The following is a 16622-nucleotide window of genomic DNA, read 5'->3' on the forward strand; positions in this document are numbered from 1 at the left end:
AATATGCCTTTTTAAGCGCATATTCGTCTACTTTAAGTGTTATTTTAGAAAGTGTAAAGTCATCAGTAATTGAACCGACTGCTCCACACCCTCTTCAACTAGCGTCCATCACCTTGCGCTCTTCATCCCTTTCACGACGATCTATCTATTTGCATGGTTCATCGACCGTCTGATTCGCGCTTACTCTCCAATCTATTGTCGAACGAGAAGGACTATTCTATCCACCTAATCCACCTGCTCAAACATTCGCAACTTTCTCTTGCATCATTCTCAGCTTATGCATCGGCGTCGGCGCCTCCGCTGTCCCATGTCATCGTAGCAGTTGCGGGCGTACTCGCGGGTGCTGACGATGCACTGCGCAAGTACGTCTCGTCTCTGGAGGGTTGGCAGGGGCAACTGAAGGCGCTGAAGAACCTCGAAGATGAAGTCGGGAACGTGATGCGTGACCGTGAAATCCTGTAAGTCTTTCAACTTCTGGCAGGGTGCTCCGATCTGCAGGACGCACAACTCCGTCGGAAATGACGCATAGATGTGGAGACATGCGAACATGACGCTATGTATCCATCCACCCGTATACGCGGTACTCGTGACGTAATGTACGGAAGGGATGGAGCTGCGTATTATTGGTTGCCCGATGATGCCGTATGGCTTTCATGCCCTCCAGCAGTGGCTCAATTTTTGTCTTTTCTCTACCCAGTGTTAACCGGCTCATCAAGGCTTCCAAGCAGACGAAGCCGATGCGGGACTCTGTGCTTTCAACGTCCGGCTCCGCGTCCTCGCTGAACTTTGTCAAACCCGAGGTTACTATGGGTCCGAAGATGAATGCAGCACAGACAGAGCTGCAGGCATGCGAAGCACACCTTGCCCAGAAGGAGCATGAGCTCGAGCATTTGCGAGTCACCGCAATATGCTCCGGGCTCCAGGCACGTTGCAAGGCAATGGTGGAATGTGGATGGGCCTGGGGCGAGATGGGAAAGGAGGGTCTCAGGGCATTGGATGGTATGAGGGCGCCCAACGGAAACGGTGCGTCGTCGTTAGCGTCCAGCGAGGTTTCATCACGCCTGAACTCCGAGTCTCTGGTTCTCAGGAAATGCACTCCACGTTCTACCACCGACCCACTCAAGTCCTGCACAGAATTCTGACACTGGACACGCCCCATCTGACTTCTCTTCCCTTGCGCCATCCCAGAGCGCGTCTCAAATCGGGCTACCTCCCATTCCGGTCGCTCACACCGAACCTGATTCCTCCTGGCACGACCAGCCACCGACGCCGCCCAAACCGTATGCGCTGCAGATCCCCGCAGCACACTTGATACCCGACATGCCGAATGGCATGCCGACGTCTCGTTCGCCGATCCCAGAGGTCGAGGAGGAAGAAGAGGAAGGCGGCGGGAGCAGTGAGTCTGAGGAGGATTTAGGTCCAGTCGAGGTGCACGAGAACGCACGGTTTGCGAAGAAAAGGAAGGGTAGAATGACATCTATGATACCCGAACCACGCTCCGCGCTTGAGCCTCATGCCATGCGGGACTCTGTGGACAGCGCGAGACACGTACACTTCCCTGCGCCAGCGCCGAGCTACGACTCACCCTCGAGCAACAAAAAGGAGCGCACTCGGAGCGGATCGTCCTTTTTCGGAAGTATCGCGTCGCTATTTCACCACCGAGACCGAGACCGAGACCGAAGCGGCGCGTCTGTCGACGAGCACGATTCTCCAGTTTCGAGCAGACCGGCTTCGCGTTGGAGCACGCGCACGGACAAGTACCTCAGCAAAGCCATGCGAGGAGGTGACAGCTCGGACGAGGAAGGCGACGAGGCGCATGTACAGCAGTACTATACTTGGTCACCGACGTACGAGGCCCCGCAGGCACCCCGATCTGCCCTTACAGCCTCCACGTCTGAGATGGGCATCCGCGCGACACAGCAGTCAAAGAATAAGTCCACGAAGCGCAAGCCTGTTCGGAATACTGTTGCGGACGCAGACCGAGGCTGGGTGAGCGATGGCGCGGCGACGTTCGGCGCGAGTGCGAACGTGAGGCGTACTGCATCGGTGACGAGGAAGCCTGAGTCCGGAAAGGCGGCACAGCCGAAGATGAATGGCGATGCAAATCCAGCTGCCTTGGGTCGGAGCGATTCAGTTTCAGCTAGGACTAGAAAGCCTTCGCTGCCGGGAACTACGCAGGTAATCCTCGGCGATGCCTCTGTCACGGTGTCGCGGAGCTCGTCATTGTCGAAGTCTCAATTGAGCACGGCGTCAGCTCCTGCACGCGGCCATGCACGCAATCCGCCGCTGGAGCAGCATCAACAAGGTCTGAATCGCGCGCGGACTACTTCTGCCCACACACCCAACCCAACATCGCAGCAGGCTAAGGATCATCGGCGTTTCAGCTCAGTGTCCACTGTTCACCGCTCGGGTCTGACGCGGAACAACGACGGCCCAAGTCTTATGAGCATCGTCGAAGGCGTTGCGAAGCAGAACAAGGACGCGTGGGCGAAGCAGGATCCCAACCGCATGCTCATGCCTGTGAAAGCTCCGCCGCCGATACACATTAGCCAGGACTATAATCAACCTCAACAGCCGGCAGCCAATGTCAGTGTGCCTCGGGATGCTGGGCTGTCCAGAAATAACTCGATAAGCAAGAGCCCTGCGGCTGCCTCGCCGCTGGAGACGCTTTCAGATGTTCCCGCGTCCGCATCTGCGCCGTCGCTGCCCGTGTCAGCGAACAAGCCACCGGAGAAGATGCCACTGCGCTCGGCGCTCAGGAACAGTCGGACACCGTCACCCAACCCTCCGTCAACATCCGCTGGTCCATCTCTCAGTGCCGCACCGGACACTGCAGTGCCGGTTACGAATGGGTCAAAGTTGCGCAATGGATCGCGTAGCCTGCTCGCGCCCTCGCCCGCAGAGGATGATGCGACGTCCATATCATCGTATGAGACAATCAACGAGGTATTCTACGACGCGGAGTCCGATCCGCAACCTGAGCCTGAACTCGATCCTTCCCTTGCGCCTCCTACACCCCCTCCCAGCGACACAAAGCCGGAGCCCGCAAAGGGCGGCGACCTCTCTCGGTCTGTAAGCTCGAGCAGTACGACAGGCACCGGACCCATACGTAGGAAGAGCGTGCGGATGTCGTTGCCGCCGACGTTCTCCACCACTCCGCCCGTGTTCGACGACGACGATGATGATGCTGAAACGACCAGAGGACGCCACCATCCCTGGCCATTGAACGGCGATGCGTCGTCTGGCCGTCAAGGCGGGTGGTCGTCCAGAGTTCAAGAGCGGGATTTGTGGCAAGATTCCAGCGATGACGATGAGGAATATTTAAGAGCGAAGAGACTACTCAGTCGCATGTCCAAGATATGAGTTCTCACAGGAGAACTGTCCTTTGCCCGTCAGTTGCCATTCGCATAAACCCTTCACTTGCGAAGTAAAGGCAGTTTTTGGTTCATACATTCTTACTTATGTACTATTACGCGTTCGTCATATACTTTGCCCGGTATCGTACTGTACCCATACGTATTAGTAGTTTATCATTGTCCTAGTAATTCGGTTCATATACCTTGTTTGTTCTATTTCATCGTACAACGTATATACACGTACAGCCAGACATGCATTTGATATCATCTACGCTTGGCGTGACTTGCGAACCTTCATCGGCGTGCGATAGAAGGTGAACAAGGAAAAAGTGCTGGTGAGTACATCAGTGACTTCGCGCATCTGGATTAACCCCACTGAGAACAATATCAAAACAGAACATCAGGTTCTCAAACCGTATCAGTCATTGTACCGTCTGGGAGTTTCAGTCCAGAATCACTGCGAACGGTAGTACGTGTCACGTTTATGGTGAGTGGACGCATGGAGTGCGTTGTATCATCAAGACCACGATGAAGTGGGCCACGGAACACCGTGTTCTGCTGGTCTTCTGGTGAATGGTGATCAGCTGTGTACGCCCAGCCTAGGCCGACGCGGACGTTGATAAGCATGAATGCGATTCCCGCAATGAACGGCAGTGTTTCGACGGCCGTAAACTGTAGGTTGGATCGGGATTGATATGCCACAAAAAAGAAAAAGTTCCAGGCGCTGCAGAAAATGTCGTACGTTGCGATTGGATGAGCGGTAAAAGGAAGATTTGCTTACGTATAGAGGAATGCGCTTTCCACCATGATTGCAGCAGCATTCTGCACATGGATGGGTGAATTAACTGTCAATACAATGTCTGGTTTCATCATATTTGCAACTAACCATCAGATTTGTTCCAGAATAGTGGGAAGCCACTCTATTCACTCTCCAAATTTTCCACGCAATCATACCTGATAATGGATCTTAATTCAGTGTCGGAACGCACAGGCAATCGGCTTACAAGTTGCATAAATGTTGGTGCTACAACGTGAGTCAGACGACAATTGTGAGCTCGCATGCCATTGAAACTTACATCATGCTGAACACACAGTTGCATGTAATCCACCGCCCTGCTGCTGTTGCGAATATATTTTCGCCAAGATGAAACTGGGACAGCTGGTAGGTTACCCCGATTCCGCACACTGCTTGGACATGCAGATGAGCTGTTGTGTTACAGCCGTTGCAAATTGGGTTATACACGGACCTGTCAAGCCAAGCAGCGTACATATAGACGGAATAATGATATACTTGTTGTAAGCCCACACGATCCATAGGCGGTAAATCTCCAATAACGGAGACTTGTCAGTGCAGTTCGCATACCTCTATCAGTCCTAAATAACTTACGATCATCGCGTCCCCAAGGACGACAGCAGCCACCATAGCACCAGTTTGTATGACCTCTGTCGGTTGAGACAAGTTTCCATAGAAAGCTAGAGGCTGTGCACCTCCTTCAAAGTCGACGAAGGCTTTGAAAAGGCGAGTTACGGCAATGACCCAATGCTTCATAACACGTTTATATCGTCAGCATTGCTATGACGGCGAGGATGAAAGATTCTCACATACCAGAGTGTTCGACATCAAAAGAAGCACTCCTGCGACAAACATCGGCTGCGTGTATAACGGATTGCAAGTGGCTTTCAGTCTGCGCGGCAGGGCATTACTTGACTGTCGATGACGTTGTACAAGTAGCCAGAATAAAAGGACCGTGAGCACAAGGAATATGCCATAGAGAAGACTTTCTAAGCAGATTGTAGCCAGATTTGCCGATATAAGAGATACGCTGGCCATGTTTTAGCAAGTGGCTCTCTGGCGACATCTCAAGGGAACGAAACTCGCCTGTTTATGTATCTTATTGTCCTGGATGATCATCATAGGTGACAATCCGGAAGATTGGAAGACTGCCAGTCCAAGCAGCGCCATAGATCGCCGTGACATTGCAACCACGGTACTGCATTCAGTGTTAGCCGCGGCGGTACTAGTCTAAGCATAGCAATTATTGTTCTTCGGATCTAAAGTGCCACTTCGCGAACAAATGTGGTCAATCGATTCTTCCAAGCCACCGCCTGAGACACAACGTTGACCGGATCGATCTGTCGCAAGCCCATAGCATACGGAAATTTATCCCATATTCTGGCAGATCGCAGGCGTGCACACAAGCCGGGACAAAGCGCCAAAGCAAAACAGATGCGAGCGCGTGCACGGCCTTGCGCGTCAAAGAAATCTCGACAAAGTCGAGAAGCCTGAAGTAGTTCAAGTCCATTCCACCAATGACACTGACGTGATTCTATTCAAAGAAGCTTCAGACTGACTGACGTGATTCTATTCAAAGACTGCTGAAGTCGGACATACTAGACGAGCTGGTGGCTGCGCGTCGTCACTTCCACTTGGCAGTGGTCCGCTTGCATTCGCCAGAGCCCGATACGCAAAGAAAGATACAGAAAACGGGACCTCGCAGACGCACCACCTTCTCCGGGGACGTGAGGCACCATGGTAGTGTGAACATTTGTTGCAGCCGGTAGGCGCTTGCTCTCGAGGTTTTGTCTTTCACAGGCATCGTGGGACGGAAATTCAAGAGTACGTAACGCTGAATGATCGACGGATATGAGCGGCATATGCAGTTTTCCGCATAGGTCAAACCGGGGAAGGAGGGAGGCTATGCGGGTCCGAAGAAACAGCCTACGATCGTGTGGTCCAGTAAAAATATATGCAGAGCATCACTGCCTTGAAGGTGGTCTTGCCCGTCTTGCATTTTGTCTTCGAGTATGTCATGAATTCCGACGTCTGGATGTATAAAATAACGAGATTGTCCGTTCAGAGGTGTCCTGATGCAGATAAAGGGATTACGCCGCCGCTACCGTCGTCAGCACGAGCATTCCATGTCATCCACGTCTAACACTGCTTCCGTGGTGGCTCCCAGCTCCGCGAAGAACAACTATCATGAGTGATTAGTGGCAACGGTTAAAGGTGCTACTTTGAATGTGCTGCCGAAACCAGCTGGCACAACTTACTTGTGCTCATGAACCTGCCAAAACTCGGAATCATTCACAGCCGCAGAGAAATACCGAAGCGGTCATTGGCCAGCTCGACTTTGCTTGAACGATACAACTAGCCGTCTGGCCGGAATTTTGGAAGCCATTATTTTGAAATGACCGTGAAGAATCTTGACACGAACGACAGAGGCAGTAAAATATGATGGAATAGAATAGGCAGATAAACTTTGACGATCTAGTATACCATGTTCATAGTTGCTCGGAAATTCATGCTGACTCTGGAGTTCCTCGACAACTAGTCGAGAACATCGTGTGTCCCTTTCGATCTGTGAAAAACCGAGACCTGTAAATACAGACCCCTCATGAAGGTACTCATTGCGACCAATGAGAACCCACACTTGATCCGAACTTGAGACAACAATTCAGAGGATCGCGGTAATTTCCGCCTCCGTTCACGATATGGCTGCTCGCGCCAATTTGCTGATGTGCTTTACTCGACATTCAGAATAATTTCTTGAGCCAGACTGGCCTCGTAAGATAGCATTTCATCCGTTCAGTTGAGACGATGAGAGAAAACACAGCGGAGTTTTAACCTGCCCTTTTTCGGATTCCATTATGTAATCAAAATATCGGGCGCTTAGTGTGTGGCCGAGGAGGGTAGACCCCCAACTTGCGCGCCAGTGTGAGCCACACACAGCTTGTCTTCTCCCTTCTACCTCTCGAGAAAACTGCGCGAAGATGTCCGAAGCTGAGCAGCACACATCCACACAGGAGGTTGAGCCCAAAGCGGAAGAGGCCAACGCGCCGATCAACATCAAGGTAAGCGCGTTTCAAACACCATTCGCGTCCTGGCGAGCCCTCGAGGATTGACCTGCGGCTCGCCTGCGCGGATGGATAGGTTACAACACAAACCGGAGAGGAAGTGTTCTTCAAGATCAAGAGAAATACGAAGTTGAGCAAGCTCCAAGGAGCTTATGCTGCGAAAGTGGGCAAGGACGTGAGCAGTATTCGGTGAGTCTCATCTTTGACGCCCCTCCTGGAGGACTTGCGCGGAACATGGACAGAGCATATACGTCCGGAACCTGCATCAATCCGCGCTTACGATGCGACTTCTTGACTTCTATTGGTATGATAATATTTATTTACCGCGCCCCATAGGTTCCTCTACGATGGGAACAGAATAAACGACGATGACACACCGGCATCGCTGGACATGGAAGATAACGGTGAGCCACGATGAGGTAACGCATGATTTAAGCTGACGATTCTCCCGCTAGATTCCATTGATGTCATGGTAGAGCGTACGCGACACTTATACTCCGATTCTAATGTGGCCTGTGATACTAACATGTTTTCATGGACGCAGAGGTCGGAGGTTCAGCGTGATGCTGCGTCTCAATGCCAATTTTCGGTCGTTCTTCTTTCTGCTTGTAGTACGAAGCCTTTTTCTCCTGTGCTCCTGTCTTCCGTTTCGTGCATGATTATGTGTCAAATGTAGCTTTTTCGCCCTCACGAAGTCGACATTGGCACGTCTACTGAGAACACTGCAGTACATGCGAACGAATCTCAACGTCGAGGCCACAGAGAACGGACTCTACGCGAGAAATGCGGCCAGCAGCATTAAAGCAGCTCCCGTTAGTTTCTCCGGCGACATTGCCGAACCAGAGCTCGCTGAAGAGGTCGGGCGAGCCGACGCCGTGCCTAAGGGGTTTCGATCGTGACACGATTGCCGCTCTGATGTAGACACGATACGCACCACTGGTGGATCCGTTCGCGGCGGCCGTTGAAGTAGTTGACCCGTCGGAGGCTGCAGTGGTGAGCGGCGTGCCAGAACCCGATAATGACGTCGTGCTGACTCGGCCCGTTGCAGTTGGTGCATAGGACAGCGACACGCTATTGACCGCGAAGCCGTTCGCGAGGCATTGCTCGTAGACCTCTGCGAAGGTTTTAGCCGTGGCTCGAGTAATGTCTCTGAGGATACGCTCACCATTTATGCTTTCCTGCCACTCTGTTTCCACCACAGATGCACTGCAGTTGCCCGTGTCGGGAATCAAGGGCAACATGCAGTCCATGCAGGAGGCGGCGGAAGTGAAGTAGCTGTCCACGCAGGCGCAAGACATGTCCATGCACTGCGACATCAATGTAAGTCGTAAGTTACGAACAGTGAGGTGTCTTCTGCGAATGAACCCACGTTATCGGATGCTGTCACATACGGCGTGCATGTACTGTTGCATTGCTAAAGGAAAGTCCATCAGCGCTAGATGCGAAATCCATTGAGGGTAGTCACCAATACCTGCGGTGGCATGTCGTCGAAACCACTCAGACAATCGTCGACATCATCTCGCGAATATAAATGAATGCCCGCGCATGCTACAAGCATCAAAGCCAGGACATGAGCAGCACGCAGTCATGTTCAACGTATTGACTGACCGGTAATGAAGATAAGGAGTGACAAAGAGGAGTACATCCTGCTTGAGGTGTGTGTTCGAAACTGTGCCGTTCCAGAGTGTCAGCTCTGCTTATGACTTCGCCAGTGCAGGCGTCAATCTGCCGTCTAGCATGCGGTACCGATCACTCAGGCCCAGCCACTCTCGGCGCGGAGTCACTCAGGCCTAAAATAGACTGGTCCTTGTTGGTTGATCTGCCCTGGGAGGGAGACTTGTCGAACGGCTCAGCGCAATGAGGACGCACTTAGTGGCCATCAGATCGTATCGACAACCTCGGCGCATTAAATGCTCGATCGTACACTGCTGCACGATGCACATACTCCTCGTCGGTACAAGCGTTCCTTGCCTGGCAAATAGACGACAATCAGTTTGGCATCGGGACCGTTGGCTGCCGTGGTTACGATAAAAGCGGGCATTATTGCCCGTCACTGTCATGATTGAATCAATGCCCAGGCGGTGCCTGTCATGCTCAGGCTGATTGACAACAACCTGGGACAACGTATGATAGCATGTCTGAATTCGAGCAACGAGCAATAAAAGTTTCCCTGATTTGACCTCTCAGATTTCATTATCTGAGAAACTCGCGAGCCATCTTTTTAGTTGAGATATGTAGTCAGCCTTGGTACAAAGAAGTTTTTGGTGTGTTTGAAAGCATTAAGATGATCCTAGTCGACACAGTGCGCGCCAACAGCAGCGCCACTGATGCGAAAATTATAAACCTTCCAAATGCGGAAGCTGTGGTCCTTGCGTTCCAGCGTCTATTCCGGCCCGCCTGCTTCACAGCTCCCACAAAGTCCTGGTCCGTACCAAGTATATAGCAAGGATTGGAAACCTCGCTGACCTGCACTGATGTAAGTACCCAAAAGCATGCCTGCATTGTGAAGAATCATCTGGGAAGGGATGATTCTGCTCGCTGTGCTCCGGGCCGCTGGATGCCATGAGTACCGTGTTGCGTGTGTTACCGATGTATTTGCTGATTTACCATCGCTTGTAGAACCTTGTAGGCAAGGATGCATCCCGCCTACGTGAGACACGCTTTCATAGCATGAATTCCTCAGCACGCCCGAGAATGTCTTCTGGCGAGCCGATGCAGCTAGCTGTTCCTCTTCATGTCAAGTATATACAGTCGCTAGGAGAGGTTCGTGCTTTGTCGCGTGATCCGCATACCTTTCGTTAATCTGTTACCGAATAAAGATGACCTGACATACCACCTCACTGATCATCTGCGCATGAATGCAATATACTGGGGCCTCACAGCGCTATGTGTGATGAAGCACAAGGACGCGCTTGATCGCGAAGAAATGATCGACTTTGTAATGAGTTGCTGGGACGACCAAGCAGGTTCGGCATTTCTTCTGTTTTGTGACAAATGCCCTGCTGGGGCGTCGTTTGCAGCTATTCATCGTCACTTTCGTAGGAGCATTTGGCGCGCATCCCGATCACGATGCGCATATCCTTTCGACATTGAGCGCAATACAGATCCTGGCTACCCAAGGCGCGCTAGATAGGATAGATGTGCCTCGCGTCGTCAAATGTGGGTCTTTTTTTAAAACCGCCTGATGAACCTCACCTTGCTCATCCACTCGGAAGTCATCATGTCCCTCCAGCAGCCATCTGGCGTTTTCGCGGGTGACTCGTTCGGCGAGATCGATACGAGGTTCCTGTACTGTGCTGTCAATGCCCTGTCCCTCCTAGGAAAGCTCGACGAGCTCGACGTGGAGAAGACCGTCGGGTATATTCAGAAATGCAAGAACTTCGACGGGGGCTTCGGCGGGTGCGTCGGTGCCGAGAGCCACGCTGCACAAGGTGGTAAGCCATCTTCGTATATTCGTCGCATATTGTCTGAGACGGCCTGTCTGCTGCGTCAATTAGTCTTTGTGTGTACAGCTGCGCTGGCGATTCTGGACGGGCTGGATGTGATTGACCATGAGACGCTTGCTTGGTGGCTAGCCGAGCGGCAGCTGCCTAACGGCGGTCTCAATGGTCGGCCTGAGAAGCTCGAGGATGTGAGCACATTGTGACATTTGTGGCTCACGGAAGTTCCAAACGTTCACGTTCCGCTTCAGGTGTGCTACAGTTTCTGGGCGGTCTCGTCGATGTCCATACTCAACAAGCTCACGTGGATCGACGCGGATAAGCTGACGCCGTTCATCCGCTCTGCTCAGGTTTGTACCAGTGCACGAGTCTGCGTTGCGAGTGCTCACACTCGTTGCAGGATTTGGAGAATGGCGGAATAGCAGACAGACCGGGAGACCAGCCGGACGTGTTCCACACGCATTTTGGCGTTGCAGGTGTGCATCTTCTGGTTTCCCTCATGGTGCGGCTAAACATGTGGGCTCTCAATTTGCAGGTCTGTCGCTCCTTGGATATCCAGAACTGGAAGGCCTCGATCCCGTGTATTGCATGCCTGCGAGTCTGATCGAGAGTATGGGGCTAAAGAAGGGTTGAAAAGCTCTGCCGAGAAAAGGAGCATGAATAGACATAACCCCCAAAGTAAAGAAGTCTACACATCACTCATGATCACACTCATAGCAATGGTTGTTTTACTCGTGCATCACTGTGCAATAGATATGTCGCTGAACGACACAGCGCGGCGTTTTCGAAGTGCAAAGGATATTCCCACTCGTAGCGTATGCCCACAATGTCTAGATCCATTAAAGAGGAACTGACGCTCCGGGAGAGAATTGAAAGTTTGCGTGTGCGAGGGAGGGCGAGTCTGGGAAGACGCTCCATGAAACACCTCAAACTGAGCACTGATAGTTGATGGAGTCATATATAGCAAGAAAATGGCATGTTTGTAGGCTGTCAGTACAATAAATATGATCAGATCAACACACGAGCCTCCTGACAGCCGAAGAAGGATCGACCACCAATATGCACTATTACAAGGTCGGGCAACGAGGGACAAACCCGTCATGTGTTCGTTCTTGCTGAGGAACGTAATCTCGTCCTTCTGGGGGCCTGGAAAGCGCGGCGGGCATCCATCAGTGTGAAGTCCACGCCGCAAGGATTTCGAATGATAGTGGGACTGGATAGGTTTCATCCTTCACTCTTGCAAGTGAAAGAGATCGTGAACGAGTTCGACTCGATACAGAGGATGCCGACGTACCTTGGAGTATGCAGTGTGGAGTAGCGCCGTCGTCGTGAAGGATGATATTCGTTTGAAGTACGACATCGGTGGTAGCGCGTTCACGGATATGGGTCATACGCCAGCGAAATCACTGTGTGGTCTCGACATCTCACCATTTTTATGCTCATACAGCGTACCCGATCAGGTTTACGCGCTTCCAGATTTCATCAGAGATCGAGTCAACCATAATTCCATCTGCTGATATCCAGAGATCGACAGAATGATCGAGCCTCGTTTGAAGTTTGGTTCGATTCCTGCAGAGATGATCATGGACTGTGGCATGGACGGCAGGGGGCCCATTGGATCTGTCACCTCAGTGGATCGAGATGACGCTCCTAGTGGAGTGCGAAGGCGGGACCGTCGAGTTTTGCAATCAGGTGCTGCCGCGTATCTGGCATGCTATCTAGGTGTGCTTGAAGAAAGCAGAGCATAGAAGGAGAAGACGTACAAGTCTCATGAGGGGAAGGGAGAGATTTGGTTGTCTGCGTGAGGAGTTTGCTTGGCCATCCGATGTGAGATGCTCATGTCGCCGGCGCAGGTACAGGTACCAATTTGAGGACCCTAATGACAGAATGAGAGGGCGTAGTCCGACGTTGACTGTCACCGTGCTGACATCTGGCAAAGTATGAATTACCGTTGCGACCGAGATCTGAATTCGGCCTGTGGCTTCGCCGTTTGCTCATGGTACCGAGGGCTGGACGTCCCGTTAGCGACATATCGTCAGGGCTCTCTGAAATTTAAGATGACGCGTCATCGCACGTTCCTCTGTTGATAACGAGTATTGTTATTTGTAAAGATTGCATTCAGTTATCAACAACAGTATGGACCTGAACCTTCCCGAAAAGGGCTGAGAATGCATTGAGCGACCACTGATCATTGAGCCGCTGTTTTGCACATTTTACCACTATACGCACGCTGGATTGCATGGTAATTTGAGTAAAGTGATATGCTAAGAAGGAGAGACATCGATCGTTGGGTCAGCACACGTTCCCGAGCTGACCACGTTGTAAAGTGCTCACCAGGTTTGTTGTAGAAGCGACATGGTGACGTTTGAGGACAACATGAAAGGTATAATACATTTCACTCAATAGTGTTATCTGTGTCAACGACCGGCGATGGCCTTGACGGAGGGAAGTTCTCTAATGGCTCTCTGTGAAGCGGTGTTTCAGCGAAGAACCAGCGTGAGCCGTCGACCGACATACGTCCTGATATCCCACACGTCCTCGCTGCTTTTAGCAAGCCGCCGATGTGCCCACCACTCGGCGCGCCGCCTAATCCACGCATCTCGCTTATCTTCAGGATGCGATGACTTGAGACTCATGCAAAACTTGAACTCGTCCATCTTGGCAGCACATACGGACATGTGTCCGAAGCGGTAGAGCGACTTGAGTTGAGCCTTCATGTCTAAGCACGGTATCGAATGCCATGTTATGTGGCGTTCAAGGAAAGGTCACTCACTATGGCAGAGAAGATAATCGTCGAACAGCTTCATGCATCCTGGGATGTCGTCTGCTGTCGGGTGAAGAGCTCGTAGGTAGTCTTCTTCCTGCTTCACCGCAGTCTCAAAGTCGATGTTGGACATGATAATTTGTGTTGAAAGCGGTGATGCCAGCGGGTCGAACCCTCGACTTGCGGGCGGAACGACAAACGGGATCGACGCTGGGGACACGCGGAGAAACCGGCGCATGCCACGTGTCCCGATCAATCTGGCCATAGAAGCGCCAGCGCACCCACGTACGTGAAGTGGCCACAAGTTGGTCTTATAGCTAGACTGCGCAAAGTGATGTCTCTCACATGAATAAAAACCAGATGTTTCACTTTCCTCTTTTTTTTTTATATTCCAGACATGAGCGTCAGCCGTCTCCCAGCGGAAACATTTTAGTGTCGATCTCAGATTCGGTCCCGGCGGTGAGGTGGCATCTGAGATCTGGCCGCGATCTCACAGATTAGGAACGGGCGCCTGTCTCACCGGGCGAATTGCGCAGTGCGCAGCTCGCGCAGCGGCAATCCACCACACCGCAGCCGCTAAATAGCGGAAAAGTCAGCCTCAACACCTATGTTTTTCTGTTCTTTCTTGCGCCATTGATAGGTCTGTGTTTGACGCCATCCCTGTCTCGCCCTTGCGCACAGTCACGTCCGATATTGCGTCCACTGGTCTGGATTCAACTGAAACTAGGTACAGTTGTGCCACCTTTCAATCCCGACTTGTCGTTGAGAGCCCTGCCAGCCCCCGTAGCCGGGGCACACTTCTATCTCTTCAAGCCTTCAGCACATTCATCTATTTCCATTTATTCGTCCGCTACTAGCCATTACCGCCTCCATAGAGCCCCGCATACTACGTCATTACCGAACACATCACTAAACATGCAGCTACCTGCATTCCTAGCACCTCTGCGATCATGCAAACTAAATCGAACAACAAGATCGCTCATTCTCCTCGTCTGCGCCTTCGTACGTCCCCTTCGTTGCAACATCCCCCCTAAAAGCCAACTGACCAGGTCCTCGCCGCAGACCGGAGTGTACACTATCTTCACCTACTCCTACACACACTATAGTGGCTCCAGCTTCCTATCTGACCTCAAGTCGCAATTCGTCTCTTCCAATGCCACACGCAAGCTCGCCCCGCCCATCCCGTCAGAGGTCTCCAACGCGGACCCTGCACTCGTCCTCGGCGAGAGCCACTCCCCCGACTCTGGATTCAACTATGAGTTCAACAACGGCACTCATCGCGCGAACGCCACCCTGCTCATGCTCGTGCGGAACAGTGAGCTCGAGAAGGCAATGCAGAGCGTGAGGGAGCTTGAGGAAAAGTTCAACCGCCAATTCGGGTACCCTTGGCTTTTCTTGAATAACGTGCCTTTCTCCAAGGAGTTTAAAGAGTGCGTGGCTGCGGACTGCGCTGCTCTCATCTTCAGTTCAAATGCAGACGGATGGGTTAACCGATGACTTTGTGTCGCACAGGGAAATGAGCAAGGTTGTGTCGGGACCGGCAACGTTTGCGATGATCCCGCCACATCACTGGTATCAGCCGGACTGGATAGACGAGGATAAGGCGACGAAGAGCCGGGACAAAATGGTTGAGGAAAACATTATCTACGGAGGTGAGCGGACACAACCTTCGCCACATGTGTGGTATGTTCACTCTTTTATTTTTACAGGCAGCGTATCGTGAGTACGCATGAGGTTCTAGCACGTAAGCACTGAGCGAATGACGAAATTGACTCAGGTACCGCAACATGTGCCGCTTCAACTCTGGCGTGAGTAATTGCCCAAATTCGCTCGTGCTCCGCAGCACGCTAATGGAATATTCAGTTCTTCTATCGGCATCCACTGCTGCAGCAGTACAAGTGGTATTGGCGGGTCGAGTACGCATGCGGCCAGGTCCTCTTGTTTGCGCCATTGTTGATTAGGATCTTGCGTACAGGCCGGACGTGCATTTCCACTGCGATGTCGATGAGGATCCGTTCCTGTACATGGAGGAACATAACAAAGTCTATGGTCAGTATCTCAGAACTGCAATATTTCACGCATACAGCTTACATACGTGGAAGGCTTTACCATTACATTATTGGAGTTCGAGAAGACGATAGCTACGCTTTGGCCTACCGTCAAGGGTCAGTCCCTCTACCGATTCTCCTTCATCCTTAACTGATTGAACGTGCTTCCGCACTCACATAGAGTTCATGGCGGAAAACCCGCAGTACGTCGCGGAAGAAAACTCGATGGGATACCTCTCCGAGGACGGCGGGGAGACGTACAATCTCTGCCACTGTGAGTCGTGTCCGATAATGCAACAGGCGAACCCACGGCTAACTGATGGTCTCGTAAAGTTTGGAGTAACTTTGAAATTGCAGACATGGACTTCTGGCGGGGCGAAGCGTACTCGAAGTTCTTCGACTACATCGACGCAAAGGGCGGGTTCTACTACGAGGTTTGTACTCCAGTCTCCTCTCGCAAGGCATCTTGCTAATCTGCATCATAGCGCTGGGGAGACGCACCGGTCCACAGTATCGCCGCGTCGCTGTTCCTGCAGAAGGACCAGGTCCACTTCTTCGACGAGATCGGCTACGAGCACCATCCATTTACACACTGCCCGCACGGTCCCGGCATGATCAGGAAGAAGCATTGCACGTGTCGTGGCTGGCGCAGCTTCGGTGCGTTTTCCCTCATTCTCACGTGCAGCTCGTATCAAGTGTTGCTGCTCGCCACAGACTACCAAGGATATTCGTGCATGCGGAAGTGGGAGCGAATACACAAATGATCGCTGGCGTGCTGTCCAGAGGTTGATGTGCCCGTCTCCCTACGCGAATTTTCGTATGGTGTTTGGGCGGTGGAGGACGTGGCGTGGCGCATCGCCTGCGGGACGGCGATTGCCTGAATTCCGCAGGCATCGGAGGTCCCGGCCCTTGTGCAGGGCAGCCCGCCCGGTCGAGCGCTTAATGGCGGGGCTGGTATGCGCTCATGCAATGTGCGCCGAACTTGTGGTGCATCTGCATCTTTTACTATATACTATGTATGTAGAATCGGAACTAGTGGTATGCGACGCTAGGCACAATATCTCTGCTTGGATGCAAAGATTCATATACCGGGGCCCTGAACAGGATCAGAATGTATAGGCTCGTATACTAAGTGGAGACGTGAGGGCATGCGACTAGG

At 52.1% G+C, this 16622-nt stretch overlaps 8 protein-coding genes across 8 annotated transcripts; 4 read left to right on the forward strand and 4 right to left on the reverse strand.

Moving 5' to 3' along the window:
• The first annotated feature begins 373 nt into the window (after nucleotides 1–373).
• Nucleotides 374–3659, forward strand: LAESUDRAFT_444402 (uncharacterized protein). The gene is made up of 3 exons (XM_040902480.1): nucleotides 374–458; nucleotides 530–1023; nucleotides 1088–3659. The coding sequence occupies exons 2-3, from the start codon at nucleotides 645–647 to the stop codon at nucleotides 3361–3363; spliced, it is 2655 nt and encodes an 884-aa protein (XP_040759717.1). The 5' UTR covers nucleotides 374–458; nucleotides 530–644; the 3' UTR covers nucleotides 3364–3659.
• On the reverse strand, nucleotides 3546–5210 carry LAESUDRAFT_730689 (uncharacterized protein). The gene is made up of 8 exons (XM_040909889.1): nucleotides 4963–5210; nucleotides 4744–4899; nucleotides 4604–4682; nucleotides 4433–4541; nucleotides 4361–4380; nucleotides 4243–4310; nucleotides 4138–4178; nucleotides 3546–4080 (listed from the first exon to the last, which is right to left on the reverse strand). Exons 1-8 carry the CDS (start codon nucleotides 5185–5187, stop codon nucleotides 3765–3767), a joined length of 1014 nt encoding a protein of 337 aa, XP_040759718.1. The 5' UTR covers nucleotides 5188–5210; the 3' UTR covers nucleotides 3546–3764.
• Nucleotides 5211–7009: 1799 nt separating this feature from the next.
• On the forward strand, nucleotides 7010–7848 carry LAESUDRAFT_444420 (ubiquitin-like protein). Its single transcript, XM_040902481.1, has 5 exons — nucleotides 7010–7208; nucleotides 7288–7400; nucleotides 7548–7615; nucleotides 7667–7690; nucleotides 7756–7848. Exons 1-5 carry the CDS (start codon nucleotides 7128–7130, stop codon nucleotides 7773–7775), a joined length of 306 nt encoding a protein of 101 aa, XP_040759719.1. The 5' UTR covers nucleotides 7010–7127; the 3' UTR covers nucleotides 7776–7848.
• On the reverse strand, nucleotides 7664–8714 carry LAESUDRAFT_444467 (uncharacterized protein). Its single transcript, XM_040902482.1, has one exon. The coding sequence runs from the start codon at nucleotides 8525–8527 to the stop codon at nucleotides 7922–7924; it is 606 nt and encodes a 201-aa protein (XP_040759720.1). The 5' UTR covers nucleotides 8528–8714; the 3' UTR covers nucleotides 7664–7921.
• A 1209-nt stretch (nucleotides 8715–9923) lies between these two features.
• Nucleotides 9924–11669, forward strand: LAESUDRAFT_706803 (rab geranylgeranyltransferase; the record flags this gene model as incomplete). Its single annotated transcript, XM_040906638.1, has 8 exons — nucleotides 9924–9978; nucleotides 10031–10177; nucleotides 10254–10370; nucleotides 10427–10642; nucleotides 10709–10842; nucleotides 10903–11001; nucleotides 11052–11127; nucleotides 11187–11669. 8 exons carry the CDS (start codon nucleotides 9924–9926, stop codon nucleotides 11282–11284), a joined length of 942 nt encoding a protein of 313 aa, XP_040759721.1. The 3' UTR covers nucleotides 11285–11669.
• LAESUDRAFT_444535 (uncharacterized protein) lies at nucleotides 11338–12085 on the reverse strand. Its single transcript, XM_040902483.1, has one exon. It carries the CDS (start codon nucleotides 11877–11879, stop codon nucleotides 11391–11393), a length of 489 nt encoding a protein of 162 aa, XP_040759722.1. The 5' UTR covers nucleotides 11880–12085; the 3' UTR covers nucleotides 11338–11390.
• A 671-nt stretch (nucleotides 12086–12756) lies between these two features.
• Nucleotides 12757–13618, reverse strand: LAESUDRAFT_686017 (uncharacterized protein). Its single transcript, XM_040905910.1, has 4 exons — nucleotides 13425–13618; nucleotides 13169–13370; nucleotides 12986–13116; nucleotides 12757–12915 (listed from the first exon to the last, which is right to left on the reverse strand). Exons 1-3 carry the CDS (start codon nucleotides 13546–13548, stop codon nucleotides 13047–13049), a joined length of 396 nt encoding a protein of 131 aa, XP_040759723.1. The 5' UTR covers nucleotides 13549–13618; the 3' UTR covers nucleotides 12757–12915; nucleotides 12986–13046.
• A 358-nt stretch (nucleotides 13619–13976) lies between these two features.
• Nucleotides 13977–16580, forward strand: LAESUDRAFT_730693 (glycosyltransferase family 15 protein). The gene is made up of 13 exons (XM_040909890.1): nucleotides 13977–14142; nucleotides 14194–14417; nucleotides 14478–14845; nucleotides 14928–15067; nucleotides 15125–15134; nucleotides 15193–15223; nucleotides 15279–15331; nucleotides 15391–15464; nucleotides 15518–15580; nucleotides 15645–15737; nucleotides 15797–15897; nucleotides 15949–16120; nucleotides 16178–16580. Exons 2-13 carry the CDS (start codon nucleotides 14331–14333, stop codon nucleotides 16225–16227), a joined length of 1242 nt encoding a protein of 413 aa, XP_040759724.1. The 5' UTR covers nucleotides 13977–14142; nucleotides 14194–14330; the 3' UTR covers nucleotides 16228–16580.
• The last annotated feature ends 42 nt before the right edge of the window (nucleotides 16581–16622 follow it).

The sequence above is a fragment of the Laetiporus sulphureus genome (assembly GCF_001632365.1).
Source record: "Laetiporus sulphureus 93-53 unplaced genomic scaffold LAESUscaffold_53, whole genome shotgun sequence".
Classification (NCBI taxonomy): domain Eukaryota; kingdom Fungi; phylum Basidiomycota; class Agaricomycetes; order Polyporales; family Laetiporaceae; genus Laetiporus; species Laetiporus sulphureus.

What these genes read in the sequence shown, in the direction of transcription:
- LAESUDRAFT_686017 (XM_040905910.1), bottom strand. Translation starts at nt 13,548, where the DNA reads ATGTCCAACATCGACTTTGAGACTGCGGTGAAGCAGGAAGAAGACTAC. An exon ending in CGATTATCTTCTCTGCCATA is followed by an intron (nt 13,371 to 13,424) that starts GTGAGTGACCTT and finishes TACCGTGCTTAG; the next exon opens with ACATGAAGGCTCAACTCAAG. An exon ending in GACGTGTGGGATATCAGGAC is followed by an intron (nt 13,117 to 13,168) that starts GTATGTCGGTCG and finishes ACCGCTTCACAG; the next exon opens with AGAGCCATTAGAGAACTTCC.
- LAESUDRAFT_730693 (XM_040909890.1), top strand. Translation starts at nt 14,331, where the DNA reads ATGCAGCTACCTGCATTCCTAGCACCTCTGCGATCATGCAAACTAAAT. An exon ending in GGAACATAACAAAGTCTATG is followed by an intron (nt 15,465 to 15,517) that starts GTCAGTATCTCA and finishes CATACGTGGAAG; the next exon opens with GCTTTACCATTACATTATTG. An exon ending in GACGTACAATCTCTGCCACT is followed by an intron (nt 15,738 to 15,796) that starts GTGAGTCGTGTC and finishes GGTCTCGTAAAG; the next exon opens with TTTGGAGTAACTTTGAAATT.
- LAESUDRAFT_444535 (XM_040902483.1), bottom strand. Translation starts at nt 11,879, where the DNA reads ATGAAACCTATCCAGTCCCACTATCATTCGAAATCCTTGCGGCGTGGA.
- LAESUDRAFT_444420 (XM_040902481.1), top strand. Translation starts at nt 7,128, where the DNA reads ATGTCCGAAGCTGAGCAGCACACATCCACACAGGAGGTTGAGCCCAAA. An exon ending in ACGCGCCGATCAACATCAAG is followed by an intron (nt 7,209 to 7,287) that starts GTAAGCGCGTTT and finishes GCGGATGGATAG; the next exon opens with GTTACAACACAAACCGGAGA. An exon ending in CATTGATGTCATGGTAGAGC is followed by an intron (nt 7,691 to 7,755) that starts GTACGCGACACT and finishes TCATGGACGCAG; the next exon opens with AGGTCGGAGGTTCAGCGTGA.
- LAESUDRAFT_444467 (XM_040902482.1), bottom strand. Translation starts at nt 8,527, where the DNA reads ATGTCGCAGTGCATGGACATGTCTTGCGCCTGCGTGGACAGCTACTTC.
- LAESUDRAFT_730689 (XM_040909889.1), bottom strand. Translation starts at nt 5,187, where the DNA reads ATGGCCAGCGTATCTCTTATATCGGCAAATCTGGCTACAATCTGCTTA. An exon ending in TACGCTGCTTGGCTTGACAG is followed by an intron (nt 4,542 to 4,603) that starts GTCCGTGTATAA and finishes ATGTCCAAGCAG; the next exon opens with TGTGCGGAATCGGGGTAACC. An exon ending in GAAAGCGCATTCCTCTATAC is followed by an intron (nt 4,081 to 4,137) that starts GTAAGCAAATCT and finishes CATTTTCTGCAG; the next exon opens with CGCCTGGAACTTTTTCTTTT.
- LAESUDRAFT_444402 (XM_040902480.1), top strand. Translation starts at nt 645, where the DNA reads ATGGCTTTCATGCCCTCCAGCAGTGGCTCAATTTTTGTCTTTTCTCTA. An exon ending in GAGGGCGCCCAACGGAAACG is followed by an intron (nt 1,024 to 1,087) that starts GTGCGTCGTCGT and finishes TCTGGTTCTCAG; the next exon opens with GAAATGCACTCCACGTTCTA.